Source organism: Argopecten irradians, chromosome 1 (assembly GCF_041381155.1).
Source record: "Argopecten irradians isolate NY chromosome 1, Ai_NY, whole genome shotgun sequence".
Lineage (NCBI taxonomy): Eukaryota > Metazoa > Mollusca > Bivalvia > Pectinida > Pectinidae > Argopecten > Argopecten irradians.
This window is the reverse complement of record NC_091134.1, coordinates 60635189-60661316: the sequence shown is the minus strand read 5'-3', so window position 1 is coordinate 60661316 and position 26128 is coordinate 60635189. Positions and strand designations below refer to the sequence as shown.

At 36.0% G+C, this 26128-nt stretch overlaps 1 protein-coding gene across 1 annotated transcript; it reads left to right on the top strand.

Moving 5' to 3' along the window:
- The first annotated feature begins 1312 nt into the window (after positions 1 to 1312).
- On the top strand, positions 1313 to 25265 carry LOC138336191 (CTP synthase 1-like). Its single transcript, XM_069285538.1, has 16 exons — positions 1313 to 1417; positions 3235 to 3450; positions 8770 to 8940; positions 11757 to 11857; positions 14200 to 14319; positions 15636 to 15719; positions 16333 to 16413; positions 16710 to 16867; positions 17168 to 17300; positions 17731 to 17819; positions 18241 to 18335; positions 19135 to 19241; positions 19576 to 19672; positions 20130 to 20185; positions 20426 to 20522; positions 21396 to 25265. Exons 2-16 carry the CDS (start codon positions 3285 to 3287, stop codon positions 21674 to 21676), a joined length of 1836 nt encoding a protein of 611 aa, XP_069141639.1. The 5' UTR covers positions 1313 to 1417; positions 3235 to 3284; the 3' UTR covers positions 21677 to 25265.
- Positions 25266 to 26128: the final 863 nt, after the last annotated feature.

Sequence of the window (26128 nt, the reverse complement as noted above, 5' to 3'; positions counted from 1 at the left end):
TGTATTCAGCTCAGTATAAAGTACTGCTCTACATTATGAACATTTCTTCTTCCAATTAATCTGGCCATCAATTAATGATTAACCTTGAGGTTGTTAACCATTACCAGCCAGATTCGTTGCAGGATGTGTCGGATTTAAGAGGTGGGATGAATGAATACCCAGATGGTTTGGGCACCATCAAACTTCAAGGTACTAGAGATAATGTTGATTAAGATTAAGTTGATTATGCTGAGGTAATGGCTTTATTTTCAACACTCCAAAATCATATACATGTAAAAAAAAATGTTAAAGAAAATAGTAGATCAAATCTGATTTCCTGAGAGCTTTTGCAGGTCTTCAGGTGATGCTGTTGTCTAATATACTAAGCTCAACAGATTAGAAGAATATCATTAGTGGCATTATAGTTAATAATGTATTGAGAAATTAACAAAATTGCAATGAAAACTATTTACTAAATTCAAATTATTTAATTATTTTAAATAGAGGTACATATAATGACCATGGTAAATTTACTCAAAAACTACTTTCATTGTACCATGAAATTATTTTCAGGATTCTCTTACTTTTTATTTTTTGTAAGGCTTTTTTTTTTTATTTCATATTTATTTTAATCAATATTATATAAAAATGGACAGGTAGCCTTAGGTGGCAGTGTATAGTAGATTTGAAAAATTCAGCAAAATAAAGTGCAGGCTTTAAATATGTACACACAGCTTTTTAACCTTAAATGGCATCTATATAAAAGTATATATATTTTTAATCTACACAACATTTGCAATTGTTATGCAGAGTTCATTTTTGGACAGGTCTGCTTTTTGTGGTTTTGTGAGCCTGTAAAAACCATGGTAACCAAATTTTTTTTTTAAATGCTAAAAATTAGGATTTTCAACCCAAAATTACACCCCCTCTAGGAATATTTTTTTTCTTGGACATAGTTTAAAACCAAGCATCCCTGCCGTGATAGCGGAACTGAGCCTATTTCGACATAGGTATATCATTAAACTTTTGAGCAATCTTACCTCGTACCCCGGCTACAGTACTTAGAGTTTTTCCATCCGAGACGCACATTCGGACACCCTCTAAACCATTAATCTCGAACCCATTTTGGGGAATTTCTTTATGCAAATGTGAAGCCTGCATATAATTCTTTAGATTGAATTCACCAATTTTAGGATATATACATATTTTTTAATGCATATAATAAAACAGGGGCTTTCTGCTTAATAAAAATCTTACCTATGGCCATTCGGTCTTACTGTACACTGCTACCTTAGAAGACATATGAACTGTTTATTTTTTCCGGAATCAGTCATCCGGAATGGCATTTACCCTTCTTACTTCGGATTGCCTCGGACTTTATCACCAGAACCGCGCCATATCACAAACGGAGAATAAACAATTTAACCTACTGGTCGAGGTAAGATTTTTTCTCCATAAAAAGCAAGAAAACCTCTATAAAATCTAATTAATGTTTGTCGCGTGGTATAACTATATTTACCAAATTAGATTCTGTTTTCTGTTGCAGAAATCGGAATTGAAATTATCAGATTAATCATTCAAAGTTCACAGGAGAAAAATAGACAGGCACGTGGTTAGCAGTTTTTGCGATCAGCTGTTAAAACATGTAGCACGATGAATTTCATGATGGTTCCGATTTATTACATCCGTTTAACATATATTGTGTATACATAAACCAGTTGGTTTGGCATTTACATTTATTCTTTGTTGAAAAATTATAACATGTGAAAATTATAATATTGTAGATCTATAGTCTTATTCAAGTTATTGTAGGCCAGGCCTACAGTAGGCCTAGTAAACTTAGTAGTATTAGTAGTATTATAACTACATCTTTATGTAGCCTAGTTTACATTGACCTTTGCACCATGCATATGTTAGACATTTTGACACAATGATCATGATTTGCAGGACTCGCCTAGAGGAGTGTGCATGTGTGACCGAAATTTTGAGAACCCTGTATATTGTTAGTACTAGCTGGGGACTCATCATGATTTGAAAATCAGTTATTTGGACTTGCCAAATCCTACATAAATTGCGGTGACAGATAGGTGCCATTCAGAATGTACGACAAGCTAGCTTAAGCCTTGTGTCTGGCCAGATTACACTAAATGGTCTATGCTAATATAAGGTATAATTCTTTGCATAAATTAGTGTTGAGGATTAATTAACACCAAGATAGTCATTTCAAAAGGATAGCAACATGTAAATTTACTGATAAACAATGTAATAAAAATTATAGCATGCTATGCTATGCATATTTTTTTTTAGTTATGATGATTTTATTTGCATGTCAATAACAATAAACTCTAGATGCTATATACCTGACAACTTTTGTGTCCACCAAAATGATAATTGTCTCACTGACTGTTGTGTGAGAACCTACCTTATATGACCAATACATCAAGCCAGAATTATATATTAGGGAGACTACATACAAATTATTGTATAGCATCTGTCTATTATTTATTATTTGGTGTTTTAATACTGGATTTGGATTTTAAATTGATGTTTTATATTAATGGCAATGGCCTTAATTACAAATAGCCAGTGTACATATGCACATGTACAATATTAATAAACGGTATACAATGTACCATATGTATATATTTTGTAATTTAAACCTCATGCATATGCCAAATACGTTACCCAGGCATTCTGAGTCATAATTATTTATAATTCATAATGCAATTGTATGAAGTCAGCTGGCACATTATATGCAAACACATACTTCTAAGTTCAGGATTTTCCTCTTTAGCCTTATAATTATATAATTAGCAACTTGTGGGGTTTGGAGGTGAAGGGGGTATTGGACTATAATTTTTCTTTTGGGATACACATGTAAATTTTAAACTGTACATGCAATGGGTTGGACTGATTTCATTTAATTTTCCTTTATCTTTATGTGTCTGAATCGCTACTTCTATCCAATAACATTTTAGTAATGAGAGCTGGTCATGAGCCAATGCATGTCTACCAAGAGTTTGATTTACATATGACTGGTGAAGTATACAGGTGTGACTGACATAGATGATAATCAAACATTGCAAAACTGCATATATTAGCAACTCGGAACACTTTAGCTGTATTGTTCCTATGATTCCTAATTGTTTACATACAATGTTTATATGAAACCTACTGCTCTATCTAACAATATTATTGTTTTCATACACTAAGGAAAGTTCTATACTATATCATATTGAGTTCCTATTCCTGTAGATTGCTATAACACACTGGCGAGCCTTATCAGGAAAGCAGTGGGCGACAGCATGAAGTACATTCTGGTGACAGGTGGTGTCATCAGTGGCATCGGTAAAGGTGTCATCGCCAGCAGTCTCGGGGTCATCCTCAAGTCGTGTGGCATCAGAGTCACCTCCATTAAGATTGACCCTTACATCAACATTGATGCTGGAACATTCTCACCGTACGAACATGGTAAGTCACATATTCATTTTGTCCTTGGTTTCCATGGCTTCTATTATGTAATGTGATAGTAAAGAGGTATTTGTATTGGTTGTACATCTTTGTCCAGTGTTTTGACCGAGCGTTTATATACTCTTGTTGTAGGAGAGGTATTTGTATTGGTTGTACATCTTTGTCCAGTATTTTGACCGAGAGTTTATATACTTGTGTTGTAGGAGAGGTATTTGTATTGGTTGTACATATTTGTCCAGTGTTTTGACCGAGAGTTTATATACTCTTGTTGTAGGAGAGGTTTTTGTATTGGTTGTACATCTTTGTCCAGTGTTTTGACCAAGCGTTTATTTACTTGTGTTGTAGGAGAGGTATTTGTATTGGTTGTACATATTTGTCCAGTATTTTGACCGAGAGTTTATATACTTGTGTTGTAGGAGAGGTATTTGTATTGGTTGTACATCTTTGTCCAGTGTTTTGACCGAGAGTTTATATACTTGTGTTGTAGGAGAGGTATTTGTATTGGTTGTACATATTTGTCCAGTATTTTGACCGAGAGTTTATATACTTGTGTTGTAGGAGAGGTATTTGTATTGGTTGTACATCTTTGTCCAGTGTTTTGACCGAGAGTTTATATACTTGTGTTGTAGGAGAGGTATTTGTATTGGTTGTACATCTTTGTCCAGTATTTTGACCAAGAGTTTATATACTTGTGTTGTAGGAGAGGTATTTGTATTGGTTGTACATCTTTGTCCAGTGTTTTGACCGAGAGTTTATTTACTTGTGTTGTAGGAGAGGTATTTGTATTGGTTGTACATCTTTGTCCAGTGTTTTGACCGAGAGTTTATATACTTGTGTTGTAGGAGAGGTATTTGTATTGGTTGTACATCTTTGTCCAGTGTTTTGACCGAGAGTTTATATACTTGTGTTGTAGGAGAGGTATTTGTATTGGTTGTACATCTTTGTCCAGTGTTTTGACCAAGAGTTTATATACTTGTGTTGTAGGAGAGGTATTTGTATTGGTTGTACATCTTTGTCCAGTGTTTTGACCAAGAGTTTATTTACTTGTGTTGTAGGAGAGGTATTTGTATTGGTTGTACATCTTTGTCCAGTGTTTTGACCAAGAGTTTATTTACTCTTGTTGTAGGAGAGGTATTTGTATTGGTTGTACATCTTTGTCCAGTGTTTTGACCGAGAGTTTATATACTTGTGTTGTAGGAGAGGTATTTGTATTGGTTGTACATCTTTGTCCAGTGTTTTGACCGAGAGTTTATATACTCTTGTTGTAGGAGAGGTATTTGTATTGGTTGTACATCTTTGTCCAGTATTTTGACCAAGAGTTTTATATACTTGTGTTGTAGGAGAGGTATTTGTATTGGTTGTACATCTTTGTCCAGTGTTTTGACCAAGAGTTTATTTACTTGTGTTGTAGGAGAGGTATTTGTATTGGTTGTACATCTTTGTCCAGTGTTTTGACCAAGAGTTTATTTACTCTTGTTGTAGGAGAGGTATTTGTATTGGTTGTACATCTTTGTCCAGTGTTTTGACCGAGAGTTTATATACTTGTGTTGTAGGAGAGGTATTTGTATTGGTTGTACATCTTTGTCCAGTGTTTTGACCGAGAGTTTATATACTCTTGTTGTAGGAGAGGTATTTGTATTGGTTGTACATCTTTGTCCAGTATTTTGACCAAGAGTTTATATACTTGTGTTGTAGGAGAGGTATTTGTATTGGTTGTACATCTTTGTCCAGTGTTTTGACCGAGAGTTTATTTACTTGTGTTGTAGGAGAGGTATTTGTATTGGTTGTACATCTTTGTCCAGTATTTTGACCAAGAGTTTATATACTCTTGTTGTAGGAGAGGTATTTGTATTGGTTGTACATCTTTGTCCAGTGTTTTGACCGAGAGTTTATATACTTGTGTTGTAGGAGAGGTATTTGTATTGGTTGTACATATTTGTCCAGTATTTTGACCGAGAGTTTATATACTTGTGTTGTAGGAGAGGTATTTGTATTGGTTGTACATCTTTGTCCAGTATTTTGACCAAGAGTTTATATACTTGTGTTGTAGGAGAGGTATTTGTATTGGTTGTACATCTTTGTCCAGTGTTTTGACCGAGAGTTTATTTACTTGTGTTGTAGGAGAGGTATTTGTATTGGTTGTACATCTTTGTCCAGTATTTTGACCAAGAGTTTATATACTCTTGTTGTAGGAGAGGTATTTGTATTGGTTGTACATCTTTGTCCAGTGTTTTGACCGAGAGTTTATATACTTGTGTTGTAGGAGAGGTATTTGTATTGGTTGTACATCTTTGTCCAGTGTTTTGACCGAGAGTTTATATACTTGTGTTGTAGGAGAGGTATTTGTATTGGTTGTACATATTTGTCCAGTATTTTGACCGAGAGTTTATATACTTGTGTTGTAGGAGAGGTATTTGTATTGGTTGTACATCTTTGTCCAGTGTTTTGACCGAGAGTTTATATACTTGTGTTGTAGGAGAGGTATTTGTATTGGTTGTACATATTTGTCCAGTATTTTGACCGAGAGTTTATATACTTGTGTTGTAGGAGAGGTATTTGTATTGGTTGTACATCTTTGTCCAGTGTTTTGGACCGAGAGTTTATATACTTGTGTTGTAGGAGAGGTATTTGTATTGGTTGTACATCTTTGTCCAGTGTTTTGACCAAGAGTTTATTTACTTGTGTTGTAGGAGAGGTATTTGTATTGGTTGTACATCTTTGTCCAGTGTTTTGACCAAGAGTTTATTTACTCTTGTTGTAGGAGAGGTATTTGTATTGGTTGTACATCTTTGTCCAGTGTTTTGACCGAGAGTTTATATACTTGTGTTGTAGGAGAGGTATTTGTATTGGTTGTACATCTTTGTCCAGTGTTTTGACCAAGAGTTTATTTACTCTTGTTGTAGGAGAGGTATTTGTATTGGTTGTACATCTTTGTCCAGTGTTTTGACCGAGAGTTTATTTACTTGTGTTGTAGGAGAGGTATTTGTATTGGTTGTACATCTTTGTCCAGTGTTTTGACTGAGAGTTTATTTACTTGTGTTGTAGGAGAGGTATTTGTATTGGTTGTACATCTTTGTCCAGTATTTTGACCAAGAGTTTATATACTTGTGTTGTAGGAGAGGTATTTGTATTGGTTGTACATCTTTGTCCAGTGTTTTGACCGAGAGTTTATTTACTTGTGTTGTAGGAGAGGTATTTGTATTGGTTGTACATCTTTGTCCAGTATTTTGACCAAGAGTTTATATACTCTTGTTGTAGGAGAGGTATTTGTATTGGTTGTACATCTTTGTCCAGTGTTTTGACCGAGAGTTTATATACTTGTGTTGTAGGAGAGGTATTTGTATTGGTTGTACATATTTGTCCAGTATTTTGACCGAGAGTTTATATACTTGTGTTGTAGGAGAGTAATTTGTATTGGTTGTACATCTTTGTCCAGTGTTTTGACCGAGAGTTTATATACTTGTGTTGTAGGAGAGGTATTTGTATTGGTTGTACATCTTTGTCCAGTGTTTTGACCGAGAGTTTATATACTTGTGTTGTAGGAGAGGTATTTGTATTGGTTGTACATATTTGTCCAGTATTTTGACCGAGAGTTTATATACTTGTGTTGTAGGAGAGGTATTTGTATTGGTTGTACATCTTTGTCCAGTGTTTTGACCGAGAGTTTATATACTTGTGTTGTAGGAGAGGTATTTGTATTGGTTGTACATCTTTGTCCAGTGTTTTGACCAAGAGTTTATTTACTTGTGTTGTAGGAGAGGTATTTGTATTGGTTGTACATCTTTGTCCATTGTTTTGACCAAGAGTTTATTTACTCTTGTTGTAGGAGAGGTATTTGTATTGGTTGTACATCTTTGTCCAGTATTTTGACCGAGAGTTTATATACTTGTGTTGTAGGAGAGGTATTTGTATTGGTTGTACATCTTTGTCCAGTATTTTGACCAAGAGTTTATGTACTCTTGTTGTAGGAGAGGTTTTTGTATTGGTTGTACATCTTTGTCCAGTGTTTTGACCGAGAGTTTATTTACTCTTGTTGTAGGAGAGGTTTTTGTATTGGTTGTACATCTTTGTCCAGTGTTTTGACCGAGAGTTTATTTACTTGTGTTGTAGGAGAGGTATTTGTATTGGTTGTACATCTTTGTCCAGTGTTTTGACCGAGAGTTTATTTACTCTTGTTGTAGGAGAGGTTTTTGTATTGGTTGTACATCTTTGTCCAGTATTTTGACCAAGAGTTTATTTACTATTGTTGTAGGAGAGGTTTTTGTATTGGTTGTACATCTTTGTCCAGTATTTTGACCAAGAGTTTATATACTTGTGTTGTAGGAGAGGTTTTTGTATTGGTTGTACATCTTTGTCCAGTATTTTGACCAAGAGTTTATAAACTCTTGTTGTAGGAGAGGTTTTTGTATTGGTTGTACATCTTTGTCCAGTGTTTTGACCAAGAGTTTATTTACTTGTGTTGTAGGAGAGGTTTTTGTATTGGTTGTACATCTTTGTCCAGTATTTTGACCAAGAGTTTATTTACTTGTGTTGTAGGAGAGGTTTTTGTATTGGTTGTACATCTTTGTCCAGTGTTTTGACCAAGAGTTTATTTACTTGTGTTGTAGGAGAGGTTTTTGTATTGGTTGTACATCTTTGTCCAGTATTTTGACCAAGAGTTTATATACTCTTGTTGTAGGAGAGGTTTTTGTATTGGTTGTACATCTTTGTCCAGTGTTTTGACCGAGAGTTTATTTACTCTTGTTGTAGGAGAGGTTTTTGTATTGGTTGTACATCTTTGTCCAGTATTTTGACCAAGAGTTTATTTACTTGTGTTGTAGGAGAGGTTTTTGTATTGGTTGTACATCTTTGTCCAGTGTTTTGACCAAGAGTTTATATACTCTTGTTGTAGGAGAGGTTTTTGTATTGGTTGTACATCTTTGTCCAGTATTTTGACCAAGAGTTTATATACTCTTGTTGTAGGAGAGGTTTTTGTATTGGTTGTACATCTTTGTCCAGTATTTTGACCAAGAGTTTATATACTCTTGTTGTAGGAGAGGTTTTTGTATTGGTTGTACATCTTTGTCCAGTATTTTGACCAAGAGTTTATTTACTTGTGTTGTAGGAGAGGTATTTGTATTGGTTGTACATATTTGTCCAGTGTTTTGACCGAGAGTTTATTTACTTGTGTTGTAGGAGAGGTATTTGTATTGGTTGTACATATTTGTCCAGTGTTTTGACCGAGAGTTTATTTACTTGTGTTGTAGGAGAGGTATTTGTATTGGTTGTACATATTTGTCCAGTGTTTTGACCAAGAGTTTATACATACTTGTGTTGTAGGAGAGGTATTTGTATTGGATGATGGTGGTGAGGTTGATCTCGATCTTGGGAATTACGAACGTTTCATGGACATCAAACTTCATCGCGACAACAACATCACCACCGGGAAAATATATCAACATGTCATCAATCGGGAGAGAAGGGGAGACTACCTTGGAAAAACTGTGCAAGGTATTAATTTGTTCATTGGATAGTAAATATAAATCAAACAAAGTCAATAAAGCGTCAACGTCATCCAAGGATAAGGAAGTCAATACATTTACATGTATATATGTAGCATGGGTCACATATGACAGCAGCACATCAGTTGTTACAAAATATTTATTTGGGAGAAGACCTAAAAACAGATAAAAGTATAATATGTACTCTCACACGTCATTCACACAATGTTATTAGATGGAAAAATATACAATCTCTCACAACTTTAGGAAATGACATGCTCTGTTTACCAGTAGCGCATGTAATGAAATGATATATATCTTAAAAGGATATTTTTTATATCAATAATGGAATTTAAATTGTATGTTTCATCCAACCTGTTGTTAACATTGTGCATTGTACATTTTGTATGTGTGAATTTTAAATATCTTGCACAACATAATTAAACTATAAAATTGCCATACTCTATTTAATGTGTTTCATAATAACACATCCAAACATAAAACAGCTAAGCCATTAAGATACAGACAGAAAACTCTGTCTGACAATGTAAAACCTATTTTAAACAAGTCTCTGCACAGACAGTCAGTGTAGCTATATCACTCCTGTTCTTCTCTAATCTAATTATATAACATTAAAGTCATGCAATCGATATTTATAAAAATGCACAGTGTGATAACATAGAACACAGTGTAAATCTTGAAACGAGAACAAGTGATGTTATAACTTAATTGCCTGTCATTTGTCAGACATTTTTTGAGTATTGTCAACCATTATCTAATGGTGAGCCATTCAAATTGCTCTTTAATCTTTTGTAAATGGTCTGTCATCCATCATCGTCAGTGACCCACAGTTGATTGCACTACACTACGCTACACTTATCACACATGGGACAGCTCAATCTCAGAGCAAGTTGCTTCATCAAATGCTGTTTGGCCACAACAGATTTTCCTGCCAAATTTTTAGCCAATGAGATTGGAGGTAACATACGCTTCACAGAAGCTGTACATAAACAACATTGATATCCATAAATATTCTCCCTCCAAACTGAGGAGTTATCATTTTTAGCTCACCTGGCCCGAAGGGCCGGTGAGCTTATGTCATGGCGGGCGTCCGTCGTCCGTCCGTCCGTCAACATTTCCTTTAAATCGCTACTAGTCATAAAGTTCTGGATGGATTGTAACCAAATTTGGCCAGAAACATCCTTGGGGGAAGGGGAACAGAACTTGTATAAATTTTGGCTCTGACCCCCCGGGGCAGGAGGGGCGGGGTCCAATAGGGGAAATAGAGGTAAATTCTATAAATTGCTACTTGTCCTAGAGTTCTGCATGGATTGTAACCAAATTTGGCCAGAAACATCCTTGGGGGAAGGGGAACAGAACTTGTATAAATTTTGGCTCTGACCCACCAGGGGGCAGGAGGGGCGGGGCCCTATAGGGGAAATAGAAGTAAATCCTTTAAATCGCTACTAGTCATAGGGTTCTGGATGGATTGTAACCAAATTTGGCCAGAAACATCCTTGGGGGAAGGGGAACAGAACTTGTATAAATTTTGGCTCTGACCCCCCGGGGGCAGGAGGGGCGGGTCCCTATAGGGGAAATAGAAGTAAATCCTATAAATCGCTACTTGTCCTAGAGTTCTGCATGGATTGTAACCAAATTTGGCCAGAAACATCCTTGGGGGAAGGGGAACAGAACTTGTATAAATTTTGGCTATCTGACCCACCAGGGGGCAGGAGGGGCGGGGCCCAATAGGGGAAATAGAGGTAAATCCTATAAATCGTTACTTGTCCTAGAGTTCTGCATGGATTGTAACCAAATTTGGCCAGAAACATCCTTGGGGGAAGGGGAACAGAACTTGTATAAATTTTGGCTCTGACCCACCAGGTGGCAGGAGGGGCGGGGCCCAATAGGGGAAATAGAGGTAAATCCTATAAATCGCTAATTGTCCTTGAGTTCTGCATGGATTGTAACCAAATTTGGCCAGAAACATCCTTGGGAGAAGGGGAACAGAACTTGTATAAATTTTGGCTCTGACCCACCAAGGGGCAGGAGGGGCGGGGCCCAATAGGGGAAATAGAGGTAAATCCTAAAAATCGCTAATTGTCCTTGAGTTCTGCATGGATTGTACCACCCAAATTTGGCCAGAAACATCCTTGGGGTAAACAGAATTCGTATAAATTTTGGCTTTGACCCCCTGGAGCAGAAAAAGTGGGGCCCAATAGGGGAATTAGAGGTTAATATTTAAATTCCTTCAGAAAATAAACAATTAACTTGTATTCAGAACATTACTTGGCATTACAAACCAGGTGAGCGATACAGGCCCTCTGGGCCTCTTGTTAAAGAGTTAAGTTGATTGGTTTCTATTTGTAGAGTAACTTCATCAAAGCGGTGCTCTGAGATCGAGCTGCCCCACGGGTGATAAGTGTGGCGTAGTGTATAGTGCGATCACCCGTGGGTCTCCGACGATGGTCATCCATTGAAATTGATATTTCCGCGAAAGAATTAAAGGCATATTTCTCAAGTTGTCTTACATTAGTCACTAGCTATAATGCATATATTGTTCTAAGGACCAATGTTCAATGACAATGCATCGAACAACAAGCTTGGAATTTAAAATTAAATTTGTTACTGCAATCTAATTCTGATTTTATGCTTAATGACTTATTGGTTGCATGGCCGTATGAAATTTCTTTTATTCAAAAATAGAAACTATAATGCATTTTATTCCAAGTGATTTGGAAAGAGATACTGCAATGTAGTTATTTATTTTTGAGAATTAGTCCTTAAAACCAATATTTAATTTAGATGGGTTTTTTTTGTTAACAGTTGTGCCCCATATCACAGATGCTATACAAGAATGGGTAGAAAGGGTGGCCAAGGTCCCAGTGGACGGAGACAATGTACAGCCAGAAGTTTGTATAGTAGAGGTAAGTCTATATAAAGGGTGGCCAAGGTCCCAGTGGACTGGGACAATGTACAGCCAGAAGTTTGTATAGTAGAGGTAAGTCTATATAAAGGGTGGCCAAGGTCCCAGTGGACAGGGACAAAGTACAGCCAGAAGTATAGAAGAGGTAAGTCTATATAAAGAGTTGCCAAGGTCCCAGTGGACAGGGACAATGTACAGCCAGAAGTTTGTATAGTAGGGGTAAGTCTGTATAATGGGTGGCCATGGTCCCAGTGGACAGGGACAATATACAGCCAGAAGTTTGTATAGTAGGGGTAAGTTTATATAATGGGTGGCCATGGTCCCAGTGGACAGGGACAAAGCACCAATGTACAGCCAGAAGTATAGAAGAGGTAAATTTATATAAAGGGTGGCCAAGGTCCCAGTGGACAGGGACAATGTACAGCCAGAAGTTTGTATAGTAGAGGTAAGTCTATATAAAGGGTGGCCAAGGTCCCAGTGGACAGGGACAAAGTACAGCCAGAAGTATAGTAGAGGTAAGTCTATATAAAGGGTGGCCATGGTCCCAGTGGACAGGGACAAAGTACAGCCAGAAGTATAGTAGAGGTAAGTCTATATAAAGGGTGGCCATGGTCCCAGTGGACAGGGACAAAGTACAGCCAGAAGTATAGAAGAGGTAAGTCTATATAAAGGGTGGCCATGGTCCCAGTGGACAGGGACAAAGTACAGCCAGAAGTATAGAAGAGGTAAGTCTATATAAAGAGTCTATATAAAGAGTGGCCAAGGTCCCAGTGGACAGGGACAATATACAGCCAGAAGTTTGTATAGTAGAGGTAAGTCTATATAAAGGGTGGCCAAGGTCCTAGTGGACAAGGACAAAGCACCAATGTACAGCCAGAAGTTTGTATAGTAGAGGTTAGTCTTAATAAAGGGTAGCCAAGGTCCCAGTGGACGGGGACAATGTACAGCCAGAAGTTTGTATAGTAGGGGTAAGTTTATATAATGGGTGGCCATGGTCCCAGTGGACAGGGACAAAGCACCAATGTACAGCCAGAAGTATAGAAGAGGTAAATTTATATAAAGGGTGGCCAAGGTCCCAGTGGACAGGGACAATATACAGTCAGAAGTTTGTATAGTAAAGGTAAATTTATATAAAGGGTGGCCAAGGTCCCAGTGGACAGGGACAATTTACAGCCAGAAGTTTGTATAGTAGAGGTAAGTCTATATAAAGGGTGGCCAAGGTCCCAGTGGACAGGGACAATGTACAGCCAGAAGTTTGTATAGTAGAGGTAAGTCTATATAAAGGGTGGCCAAGGTCCCAGTGGACAGGGACAAAGCACCAATGTACAGCCAGAAGTTTGCATAGTAGAGGTAAGTCTTTATAAAGGGTAGCCAAGGTCCCAGTGGACGGGGACAATGTACAGCCAGAAGTTTGTATAGTAGGGGTAAGTCTATATAATGGGTGGCCATGGTCCCAGTGGACAGGGACAAAGCACCAATGTACAGCCAGAAATTTGTATAGTAGGGGTAAGTCTTTATAAAGGGTGGCCAAGGATCCAGTGGACTTGGACAATGTACAGTCAGAAGTTTGTATAGTAGGGGTAAGTCTATATAATGGGTGGCCATGGTCCCAGTGGACGGGGACAATGTACAGCCAGAAGTTTGTATAGTAGGGGTAAGTCTATATAATGGCTGGCCATGGTCCCAGTGGACAGGGACAAAGCACCAATGTACAGTCAGAAGTTTGTATAGTAGGGGTAAGTCTATATAATGGCTGGCCATGGTCCCAGTGGACAGGGACAAAGCACCAATGTACAGTCAGAAGTTTGTATAGTAGAGGTAAGTCTATATAATGGGTGGCCATGGTCCCAGTGGACAGGGACAAAGCACCAATGTACAGTCAGAAGTTTGTATAGTAGGGGTAAGTCTATATAATGGGTGGCCATGGTCCCAGTGGACAGGGACAATGTACAGCCAGAAGTTTGTATAGTAGGGGTAAGTCTATATAATGGCTGGCCATGGTCCCAGTGGACAGGGACAAAGCACCAATGTACAGCCAGAAGTTTGTATAGTAGGGGTAAGTCTATATAATGGGTAGCCAAGGTCCCAGTGGACAGGGACAATGTACAGCCAGAAGTTTGTATAGTAGATGTAAGTCTTTATAAAGGGTAGCCAAGGTCCCAGTGGACGGGGACAAAGTACAACCAGATGTTTGTATAGTAGAGGTAAGTCTTTATAAAGGGTGGCCAAGGTCCCAGTGGACAGGGACAAAGAACAGCCAGAAGTATAGAAGAGGTAAGTCTACATAAATGCACTTATTCAGCTAATAGAGAGTTACAGGCCTTTTATTGTTTTTGTTGACAGCTAGGTGGCACTATCGGTGATATAGAAGGCATGCCGTTTATAGAAGGATTTCGCCAGTTCTTCCAGTTCCGTGTGAAAAGGGAGGATTATTGTCTTGTCCACGTCAGTCTTGTTCCACAGGTAAGAGCCACACAAATGGGTTCCGTCCGTCCGTACGAATGGTTTCCGGAGCATAACTCTAAAACCAGTAGAGATATTTCCACGAAACTTCATACACACATTGGTCTTATGGTCTAGTAGTGCCTTTTGCTATTTTTAGGTTTTCATTTTTTGCATTTTTTCTGTAACCATGGAAACATTGCTGAAAATATCATATTTTTGTACCAGGTTCGTTTCCGGAGCATAACTCTAAAACCAGAAGAGATATTTCCACGAAACTTCATAGAAACATTGGTCTTATGGTCTAGTAGTGCCTTTTGCTATTTTAAGGTTTTCACTTTTTGTACTTTTTTCTGTAACCATGGAAACATTGCTGAAAATGGCAGAGTTTTGTGTAAGAATCGTTTCCGGAGCACAACTCTAAATCCAGCAGAGATATTTCCATGAAACTTCATAGACACATTGTTCTTATGGTCTAGTAGTGCCTTTTGCTATTTTTAGGTTTTCACTTTTTGTGCTTTTTTCTGTAACCATAGAAACATTGCTGAAAATATCATATTTTTGTAGCAGGTTCATTTCCGGAGCATAACTCTAAAACCAGTAGAGATATTTCCATGAAACTTCATAGACACATTCTTTTTATGGTCTAGTAGTACCTTTTGCTATTTTTAGATTTTCATTTTTTGCACTTTTTCCGTTACCATGGAAACATTGCTGAAAATATCATGGTAAATGGTAAATGTTACTTTGCAAAACTCCACCCATCTTTGTGTATATAGTCTAATATAAATGTCAAGGCTGTATACCTGATTCAACAATTGCAGCCCCGCTCTACTTGAATTATACTCCATCTTTCTTTAGCTCAACTTCCTTTTTCCTGTTTTTTTATACACATAAGTATCCACAATCAAACTTACTTCAGCTTTGATATCTCCATTGGCGGGGGATCTGAATGACTATGTCCTTGTTTTTGGAGGTACCATGGCCAGTAGGTTTTCATGGCCTAGGTAAGCCATTTACATGTGTGTATGTTGTGGAGGTTGGCACCTAAACGCATGACGCATTGGTATCCAATGACAATAAAGCAAGAAAGAACATTTTCATCTGAACATGTTTTATGATAATAATATTTGCTGTAATTTTAGCGTATAAGGAGTCATTCTCTATTGCATTATTTTAATTAGTACACTAATTATATAATTTGTGCTCAAGAATGATTTGAAAAGAGTGGCAAGATAAAGAAATTTCGCCTTCATAATAGAGCAGGAAGGGGAGCAGATTAACTTCATTGACATGCATTGTAATGTAGGCTTTAACATGCTTTAATTTGATTACAGCCACAAGCCACAGGAGAACAGAAGTCTAAACCGACCCAGTCTAGTGTGAGGGAGCTCCGTGGTCTGGGCCTTAGCCCTGATCTGGTAAGATTTTAAATGTGTCCATAATGATTATAAGACTCTTTCATATGTGGATAGGAAGGATAGGGGTATTCTACCCGAGGGTCACAAAATGTAGTAAAACCTGAGGCTTGTCGAGGGTTTTGCAAGATTTTGTGATCTCGAGGGTAGAATATCCCTATCCTTCATATCCACTTATGAAAGAGAATTTTTCTTTCATACATTGACGTTTAATTGCAATTTTACAGCTATAATATCCCACCATTTTGAAATAAACTCGAAGACATCCACGACTGAAAGTTAATTTTTCATACATGTTATTTTCAACACAAATTCCGTTGTTTGCATATTTTATAGTAAAACCAGTCAAGTTTGTGAGAAAAAAAATGTTCAAATTTTACCGAGGAAATAGAAATTTTATTGACGCCATGACGTCACGAGGCTTTATTGCATGGGTAGCCATGCAATACAGCCCCAGGCGACATGAGTGTATTGCCCTAAACCAGCCAGTATTACACCCATAGGTATGAAAGAAAATGGTTTATGCAGTATAACATAAAGTTTTGAGATACGATAACGATAATTATGTACATTTACCTTGAGATCACAGTGTTGATGTTTGCCATGTTTTTTCTAGATTGTATGTCGCTGTCAGAATCCAGTAGAGGACTCGGTGAAGTCAAAGATCTCACTGTTTTGTCACGTAGAGCCCCAACAGGTAAATACATTGTACATGGCAATTATTGAGATATCAGGGATTACGTTTTTACCAGTAATAAGTGAGAAAAAATTCATGTGTGAATTTACAGCCTTATAAACACATTTGGGTCATAAGTAAAGGATAGTGTGAATAGAAGCAAGAATTCATGGGTGTTTATATAATAATTACAATCTAGATATATGTTGTCTTGAAAACTTTAGTTTTATTGGAAAAGAGAACAAACAAAAACAAAAACAAAAAAAAATGAAAATAAGAAATTGATTTTAGCTTAAGTTGATCATATTTGTTTGCAGGTATTTTCTATCCATGATGTATCCTCTATTTATCGTGTGCCTATACTGTTACAAGAGCAGGGAGTATCATCGTACCTAATAGAGAGACTTAAAATGTCCCAGTTATCCTCCCCTCGGGCCAGTAACATCATGTATAAGTGGAGAGACCTAGCAGACAGGTACCGTTTAACATGCAGGGGTGTTCAATATTCTCTAGGTAAAGATCAATGCTAGAGATATCTCAGTGGATGAATATTGGATGATCTGTTCCTAAAACCAACTTGTATCCAATAACATTAATACTGATATGATGGTGTGATTGTGTTTTGATTTAAGAACTTGAGTGTTGAAGATTTTGATTAATCAAAATTTGTCCTTTCCTTTTGTGGTTAGTCATCAATTTTGTGTATGAAAGGGAAACATTCTAAGTAATATGTAAGGTGTTGAAAATTTGTTTTAATGGGCATGTTCACTTACAGGTATGACCGTATGTTGAAGGAGGTTACGATAGCTCTAGTTGGCAAGTACACACGACTAGAAGATGCCTACGCCTCCGTAATCAAAGCCCTGAAACATTCCTCTCTGTCTGTCAGTCACAGACTTAACCTCAGGGTCAGTATACATAGCAGTAAGAATGAAAGAATTTCAATTTGAATCTGTGTGAGCTTTTCATTTTTGGGCCAAGATCATTCGAATGGGACTATTTAACTAAGGGTTAATCTGTTGTGTAATGAGGTCCTGCTTAGCGATTTTGGGAATATGATTTGGAGAGGTAGCATTATCAAGTTGATTTGGTTTCTTCACTATCAAAAAAAGACACAAACATACCACAGTTTACCAAACCTCTCGCCACACGCATACAACATATGAGTGGGTTGGTACTTAATAAATGACTTGCTGGTTATCGGAAATAATTATAAAAAAAGTAATGCTTAGCTGTGTTACAAAACTATTTATACATATTCCAGTTATGTGTCCAGCAATTTCATTGTTAATTTTGTATGACCTAATTGATGGCATTGTTCTACATTTTATTTTTCAGTACATTGAGGCGACACACTTGGAGGTAGAAATGTTGAAGGAGAACCCATCAAAGTACCATGAAGCTTGGCACCAGTTAGTTAGCTCCAAGTAGGTACTCAGGGAAATGCTCTTTATATTGATCCCTACAAACAGGTTATCTGATTTCAGTAAACTAGGCTTTGGCAATTTGGTATAGAGTCATTTCATTAATGTTCATAAATCTTTCCTTAGGAGTAAACTCATGTATTTAACATCTTAAGTGTATCTGCCAATCTAATGATGGTGAGACCATGAAAATAATCCAATCAAAATAGATATCATATCACCATCATTTTAGAAATATTGATATACCATTTGTTTCCGTGAGGAAATCGCTTCCTTTCCTCACAACCAATAACTTATCTAATCACAATCTAAGATAACTGGAAAATTAGAAAATACATAACAATGCAGCCAGAGATGGATAATTTTGATAAATACTTTCGATTTACTTTTTGTCTTAATTTTGTCCCAATTTTATTTGAAACAGTGGAATCCTGGTCCCTGGTGGGTTTGGTGTACGAGGAACAGAGGGCAAGATATTGGCTACAAATTGGGCGAGAACAAAAAACGTGCCTTTCCTTGGTAAGACCTCTATTGTCTGTAACCCTAATATTGATATTAAACTCGCTTAAACAGTAAAACGGCCATCAAGTGATGGATGTTTTCTGAGTAGGATACTTAACAACTTGTCAAGTGATGGATGTTTTCTGAGTAGGATACTTATCAACTTGTCAAGTGATGGATGTTTTCTGAGTAGGCTGCTTAACAACTTGTCAAGTGATGGATGTTTTCTGAGTAGGCTGCTTAACAACTTGTCAAGTGATGGATGTTTTCTGAGTAGGCTGCTTATCAACTTGTCAAGTGATGGATGTTTTCTGAGTAGGCTGCTTATCAACTTGTCAAGTGATGGATGTTTTCTGAGTAGGATACTTAACAACTTGTCAAGTGATGGATGTTTTCTGAGTAGGATACTTAACAACTTGTCAAGTGATGGATGTTTTCTGAGTAGGCTGCTTAACAACTTGTCAAGTGATGGATGTTTTCTGAGTAGGATACTTAACAACTTGTCAAGTGATGGATGTTTTCTGAGTAGGATACTTATCAACTTGTCAAGTGATGGATGTTTTCTGAGTAGGATACTTAACAACTTGTCAAGTGATGGATGTTTTCTGAGTAGGATACTTATCAACTTGTCATTTTATCATTATAGAAGTATATTTCTGTGGTTATCCCTTTAAAATGTAATGTAATGCTTGCATCACTTTTTCACTACATCAATCATTAAAGTGAGAAAATATATAGACCCAATTAAGAATTGGAATTCAAATTCTTTTATCAGTGCATTATACATCAAATATATGGTACACATTGTTTTGTTTAGGTGTGTGTCTAGGTCTACAATGTGCTACTATAGAGTTTGCCCGTAATGAGTTAGGATGGAGTGATGCCCACTCTACAGAACTGGACCCTCACACTAAACACCCTGTGGTAAATATGTTTTCCTCCTTTTCTTCCTTCTGTCTTTCACATTACTCTTTCACCACTCTTATCCACAGAATTTCAGAAAAAAGTTCAGTTGCATTAAACATGTCAGACATAAACAAGTTTTTTAATATTAAGTATGAAATAAAAGATGATTTCAGCTATTTGACTTTTGATTATGTCCATTATTATTTCTATGCCTCTTATTTCTATAACCTCCGCAACAGAGTTAATTGCTGGGGTGGGGATATACTGGAATCGGATCGTCCGTCTGTCCTTCAGTCCATCTGTCTTCCTGAAGACACAAAGATTTAACAAACAGTATTACATCTGTTGCTAGGTGATTGACATGCCTGAACACAACCCAGGGCAGATGGGAGGAACAATGAGACTAGGGAAACGTACCACGCTCTTCAATACAAATGATTCCATCATCAGTAAGTCCTCTGTAATGCACGTTTTATTTCTTTATTGAAACAGCCGTGTGTCAGGTTCTGTAAATTGCTGTCTTTGATAGCCAGGAAAAGATGAGCAACTGTTTTGAGTTTAAATTTAAAACCATATAACATGTAAATGAGGTAAACCGATTGTTGTCAGCATATTTGAATAATTGTTTTAAAATAACGAGAAAAAAGTTGATTGTCCCTCATTGTTTTGATAGCTCAAGAAATGTTTTTAAGTTTAAAAGATAATACAAAATGATGATTGAGACAATACAATGTCAACATTTATTTTCTTATTACTAGTAACTGATACCAGTTTATGATTCTGATCTGATTTCACAGTTTATATTCACAGTATGTTTATACAACTAACATTGATTGTTAATGTTTTACTTGAAACATAGTTTATCTGAATAATTTGCAAAATAAAATGTAAGACTTCCTTTTCCAGAGAAACTTTACGGCAATGCTTCATTTGTTGAGGAAAGACATCGCCATCGATATGAGGTAATTTTGACTAAGGGCTAGATTTTTCTGTGCAAGATTGGGAAACACTTGTATCAAAATTCCTGTTGTAGGGTAGTCTCGAACAACACTGACATAACTATTGATTTACACCTTTAATAATGCTTGTCTTCAGATTGGATTGAGTGTCTGATAAGACTTTTTCAACATGTCTGGACTTGTTGGTCTAATAGTGTCAATAAAACTTGAGTAGGAAATGCTATAAAGAACTTTGTTGTGCAGGTGAATCCAAAATATATCAAGGACTTTGAGGACCGAGGAATGAAGTTTGTAGGAAGGAGTGAAGATGGACAGAGAATGGAGATTCTGGAACTACAGAGTAAGTAAATTGTAGACTCTTGATTTATAGTACATAAGAGAGTGATCGATAATATGACTGTGTTAAAAATTAAATGACAAAAAGAAATTAATCATTGATCAATTATTGTTTAGGTTTATAAACTTTAAGTATGGTGTAACTTGTTGAAACTGGATGTCACCAGTACCACCATATTTATCTGGTTTAACCAGTTTACCAAATCATAAAGGTTTAATTAATATTACTATAAATTTATAGAGGAAATGTATAACAATTACACTGGATTACACAAGGACCCAGATAGAGGAAATGTATAACAATAATTACACTGGATTACACAAGGACCCAGATAGAGGAAATGTATAACAATTACACTGGATTACACAAGGACCCAGATAGAGGAAATGTATAACAATTACACTGGATTACACAAGGACCCAGATAGAGGAAATGTATAACAATTACACTGGATTACACAAGGACCCAGATAGAGGAAATGTATAACAATTACACTGGATTACACAAGGACCCAGATAGAGGAAATGTATAACAATTACACTGGATTACACAAGGACCCAGATAGAGGAAATGTATAACAATTACACTGGATTACACAAGGACCCAGATAGAGGAAATGTATAACAATTACACACTGGATTACACAAGGACCCAGATAGAGGAAATGTATAACAATTACACTGGATTACACAAGGACCCAGATAGAGGAAATGTATAACAATTACACTGGATTACACAAGGACCCAGATTAGATAAGGGCTGATTTTGACAAATTAAAATCAAATAAACATGTGTTAATTGGAAAGATAGAAATAGTATTTTGTAGTGTATTTGTCCCTAATTAAAGTTATATTTTATGTATTTTTACCTCTGTAGATCACCAGTACTTTGTCGCAGTCCAGTACCACCCGGAGTACATATCCAGGCCCATGAAGCCATCCCCTCCATATCTCGGACTCCTGTTAGCCTCCTGTGGAAAACTGTCCAATTTTGCGGCCCGAGGATACCGACTCTCTCCACATCTGTCTTACAGTGAGGGAAATCTGTCTGAGGATGAAGAACTCGCCTCCATTGTCCAAGAAATTAGTATGAGCTCATCTTCTTTAAAATCCTCTGAGGAAGCTTCACCCACGTTACAAGCTGAAGGCTCAAATTAACTTTACCATGAAGTTTGGAGGATATAATCTTCTGTTTAGAATTGACCTTTATTTGCAACTTGTATACACTGCTAGTCTCTTTGTTAATCCTGTGGAAGTAAAGCTTGTTTGGAGAAGTGAGACTGGAAGTTGTGGCAAACAAAAACCAAAACAGATGAGCAAGTCCAATAAGGAAATTTAGATATCTTGCATATTTGTGCAAAACTTAAGAAGAATTAAAACCTAATTATGGTGTTTGTGATATTCCTGATGTAAATATTTTTTTCTGGTGCAGTGATTTGATCACATACTACATTGAAGCGTTTTATCCGAACCTAGGTATGAAACATTGCATGTGAAAAGGGTATCCAAATTCATTTAATTTGTAACATGTATCTGTTTTACTTAAAAAACCAGAAAAAATAGTACTGTATTAGACCTAAAGTGCTGTAATAAAGGTACCCCTGTCTTTTTTTCTTAAAAAAAAGTAATGAAATGCTGCAGTGTCCAGCTAGTATCACAAATAAACAATGTACTTCACCTTTCTCTAGATTTTTATTTCCTATCCAATTTACAGAATAAATGTCAATGACCTGGACTGGCACAGTCGTAGTAGTCGTCAACCATATCATCCATATCACAGTTAGAGTCGTTGCTTTCAGATATAAGCTCATTGTTAACATTGTGCACATCTATGCTGGTGTTTTCAACTGCTTGAGCAACATAAACATTCAGATGCTGGTTCTGATTGGGCCATGAATAAATTGTCTTCTGTGCCATCTAACGCATTTGTGATTTCGCATTTTTTTTAATGATATCTGCTATTACCATTTTCTTTAGCGAACTTAATTACATCCAGTTTAAACTTATTCTCCTAGCTTTTCATCCTGACAGCTGACAGGTTGACATGTTCCCTTTCACTGATTGATGTCCTTGGGGTGCGTGTGCCAGTATCCTGTCTAGACATCCGGGTCAACATGCTAGAAAACATCAAAGGATTTTCATGGGTAAACCAACTATAGTCCATTTCAAAGTTTGTGGCAGTTCCCTTTGAAGTGATGACTGTCTAGCAGCAAAGCTTTTGGTATATAGTCTGTTTCGGATATCTTAAGATAATTAACTTAAAAAGGGCGCCCTCATCACCAGTTACCTGTGCCCTGCGTCCTCTTTAGGTTAAATACGGTATATTCTAGATAATTAACAAAGATTATCTGATCCACAAATTCTTGGTCTATTCAAGATACTTTTTCACTTGTGTATATTACACATAACATTGTAATCCTCCAAAATATTCTGTTCTTATTTTTGACATGTATTCTTAATGGTGCACTATTGTATACGGGTTATTATTCTGGTCAGTCAATTAAAAAAATATTAAAATAATTAATAACAATGGAGTTCATTTAATAACATAATAATTATAACAATACAAAATTTAGGTAACCTTTGTATATCACAGTTAATATGAGAATTGATGGACATTTACCATATGTAATGTAGAGCGTTTTATTCTACGTTTTTCACTTGCTCAATAAAGTAGTAGTATAGATTTATTGGTAGACTTTTTTATGGTTTACACAGATCTTGTTTTTATACTCAATAGAAAATTAAGTATGAGATTTTGCTTCACCTTGTGTCACTCATCATGTATGACTTACTCTGTTATTAATGAGAATAACATTGTTGTTTAAGATTTGTGTTGAATTTGAAATGAGTTTTATTTGTAAGAATATACCTTCCCCGACCAAACATCTTATTGTTCTGACAATTATGTCACACACGTTTTATACCAATTGGTGTTACTGTATTTGTACTATCAGTTTATGTGTTCATAGGAATTATTTATTTCATAACATTTTCAATTTTCTACATATTTTGAAGAGAGACTTTGATTTTGAAGTAAGATCATAATTGTCGTGGCACACAGTGCTTGTTGTAAACAAAAAAATTGTCATTTGATACCCTGTATTGCCATCATTATACCTTATTGACATTGTTATACAATGTACTCTATAAAGATCTTTGGGTTCAATTCATTTATATGTTTCATGTTAGTTTTCATCTCCTGGTATGTACTTTATCCATGCAAGGTGTTTATTTTTTTTCTCACTATATCTCAATAATGAGGGGCATTATACATTTAAATATACATCTAAGTTTTCTTGTGTGCCATATAGTCCATTATTATGTGTCAGTTTGTAGGCTGTTCACCCTTTAACTTGTTGTATATGGATAAGACTTATATTACACCATAGTGAATGTGTTTTAGCCCAAGCTGTGTAAAAATATGTCCTAGTATATAGAACAATGGAAACTTTTAGGCGTTCTGGTGCATAATAATTTTGAGTCCAAAATATACTACAGGTTTCAGGTGCATTCTAAAATCAATTTTATATTAGTTTAGAATTTGTGTGATTATTGTAATTATTACTTGTTATGCTTTATCCAATTTTAATTACATAACAGCTTTATAACACGGTAGCCATAGCCTCAACAAGGCTGTACTCAAACAGTCTGCTATTGTTGGGATGATATCTAGTCTGCTCAACTGCTTCAGGTTTTGTTTGGTCTAATACCATACTCAAAATTTATCATTATTTGACTAAACTATTAAGAGGGATTTGGTCATAAGATATATAGGTACAAGGGGGATAACCATTTTAGGATTTTGACAGAAGGATACAAGGGTCAACTTATCATCACAGGAGTTATCAGTAACCATGGCCACAAGACATAGGTGAAAGTTTGAAAAGGGAATAATTAACCAGTGTTAAGATTATTGTTGTGTCAACCTGGATTTAGACCCTAGAAATGGAGACTGGGATATTGAGGTAAACACAATGCTAGAGTTATCATCACAATTTTATAGACACTAGATAATTACACCATCATTATGGTTCTTCTATGATTACCAAATTTAAAACACTTTGTATAAAGATAAGAGTTGGGTTTAAATTATTATATTTTGATTGTCTGGTAAGAGTACTTGTTAGATGATGATAACTTTGGTGAAATATAAATTCTTATTTTTAAAGATGTTTGATCCAAAAACATAGTAGTAAAAGCCTATGTTTATTGCTGTTCCAACATTCCAGCATGAACTGTTTGTATCCCATTGTCCTACATCAATGGGTCTATCCTATATCTTGTTTCCAGTATACATTGGTTTGTGTTGGAACACAAAATTGTTACAGTATAAAAGTATTTCTCAAGTCTTGTGATATTAGAAGTTAGTTACAAAATTGAGGGATCTACATGTCAATATTCACATAGGATCTGTGATTATATAAATTGTATATAATGTTGGTATGATTAATCGATGATATGCATTTACTCTAAAGCCTAATTGAAATTATATTTAGGAACTTCTACCTTTTTATGACACACCCAAGAAGCATTGTTTCATAAATTCGTGGGAATGTCACAAGTATACTTTCACTTAGATTATGAACAAAAGTCTTCGCCATGTGATACTGGCACTGTTTGATTAGAGGTTGTATGAATGTGTTTGAAAGAATCATGGAAATAAATACTTGTTTTGCATATTTTGATAAATTGTATTATTGTATATTACAAATGTCATATTCATTAAAAAGAACTTAATAGAGAATTCCTAATTGATTTTGTTATTATGGGCCTATATACCCCGGTATAGGGTAGCATTCTGATCACATAGATTTAACAGTAAGTGGTGTGCCAACTTTTGCACTATGCATCTATTTACCATAGAAAGTCTTCCATTTGGCATTAAAAGCCAATATGAAGTCAACTGGACAGAGGCAAATTCCTCAAAGCGTGTTAGTATTTCATGTTGAATTTTCCTCTGTCCAGTTGGCATTTATATTGGCTATGAATGCCAACTAAAATATGTTCATTGCTTATACTTACATTCGATAACAACTTTATGATGAAATCCCAAGAAATGTTGTATAATGAATTCATTATCGTCAAAGATGGAACAGCCATCTTCTGTTTGAATATGTTTGCGGGTGTATTATCCAAGATTGGAATAAAGAGAAAGAAGTGAAAGTTTCCATGCCGCAAATATTTCCACTTTTATAGTACTGTGAAATCATTAATTTTCGTGGATTTCATTTTTTGACCAAAATCAACGAATTTACATCCCCACGAAAATATATATATACCTATACCAATGTCATGTAAGTTTATGCGTTCATACATTGTAGGATGATTATTACCTCACTACATAAGGTCTATTTCGGGGACAAGCATGACAAGTTCAAAGTTGGAAAATATTGTTCAAACAAAGATGGTTTTCAGAATTTCATAGACTTCATCTACATGTACCAACAAATGATTGAGTATATCATGACTCTATCAATGTGACATGATAATTGTTTGTTGGAAACATCTGTAAAAACACTGGCTGCGCATGAGTACCGACTCTAGCTTGTAATTGTAACTGTGTTGTGTGGTAGAGCTTAGTTCCGCTTGAGAGATCAAACAATACAG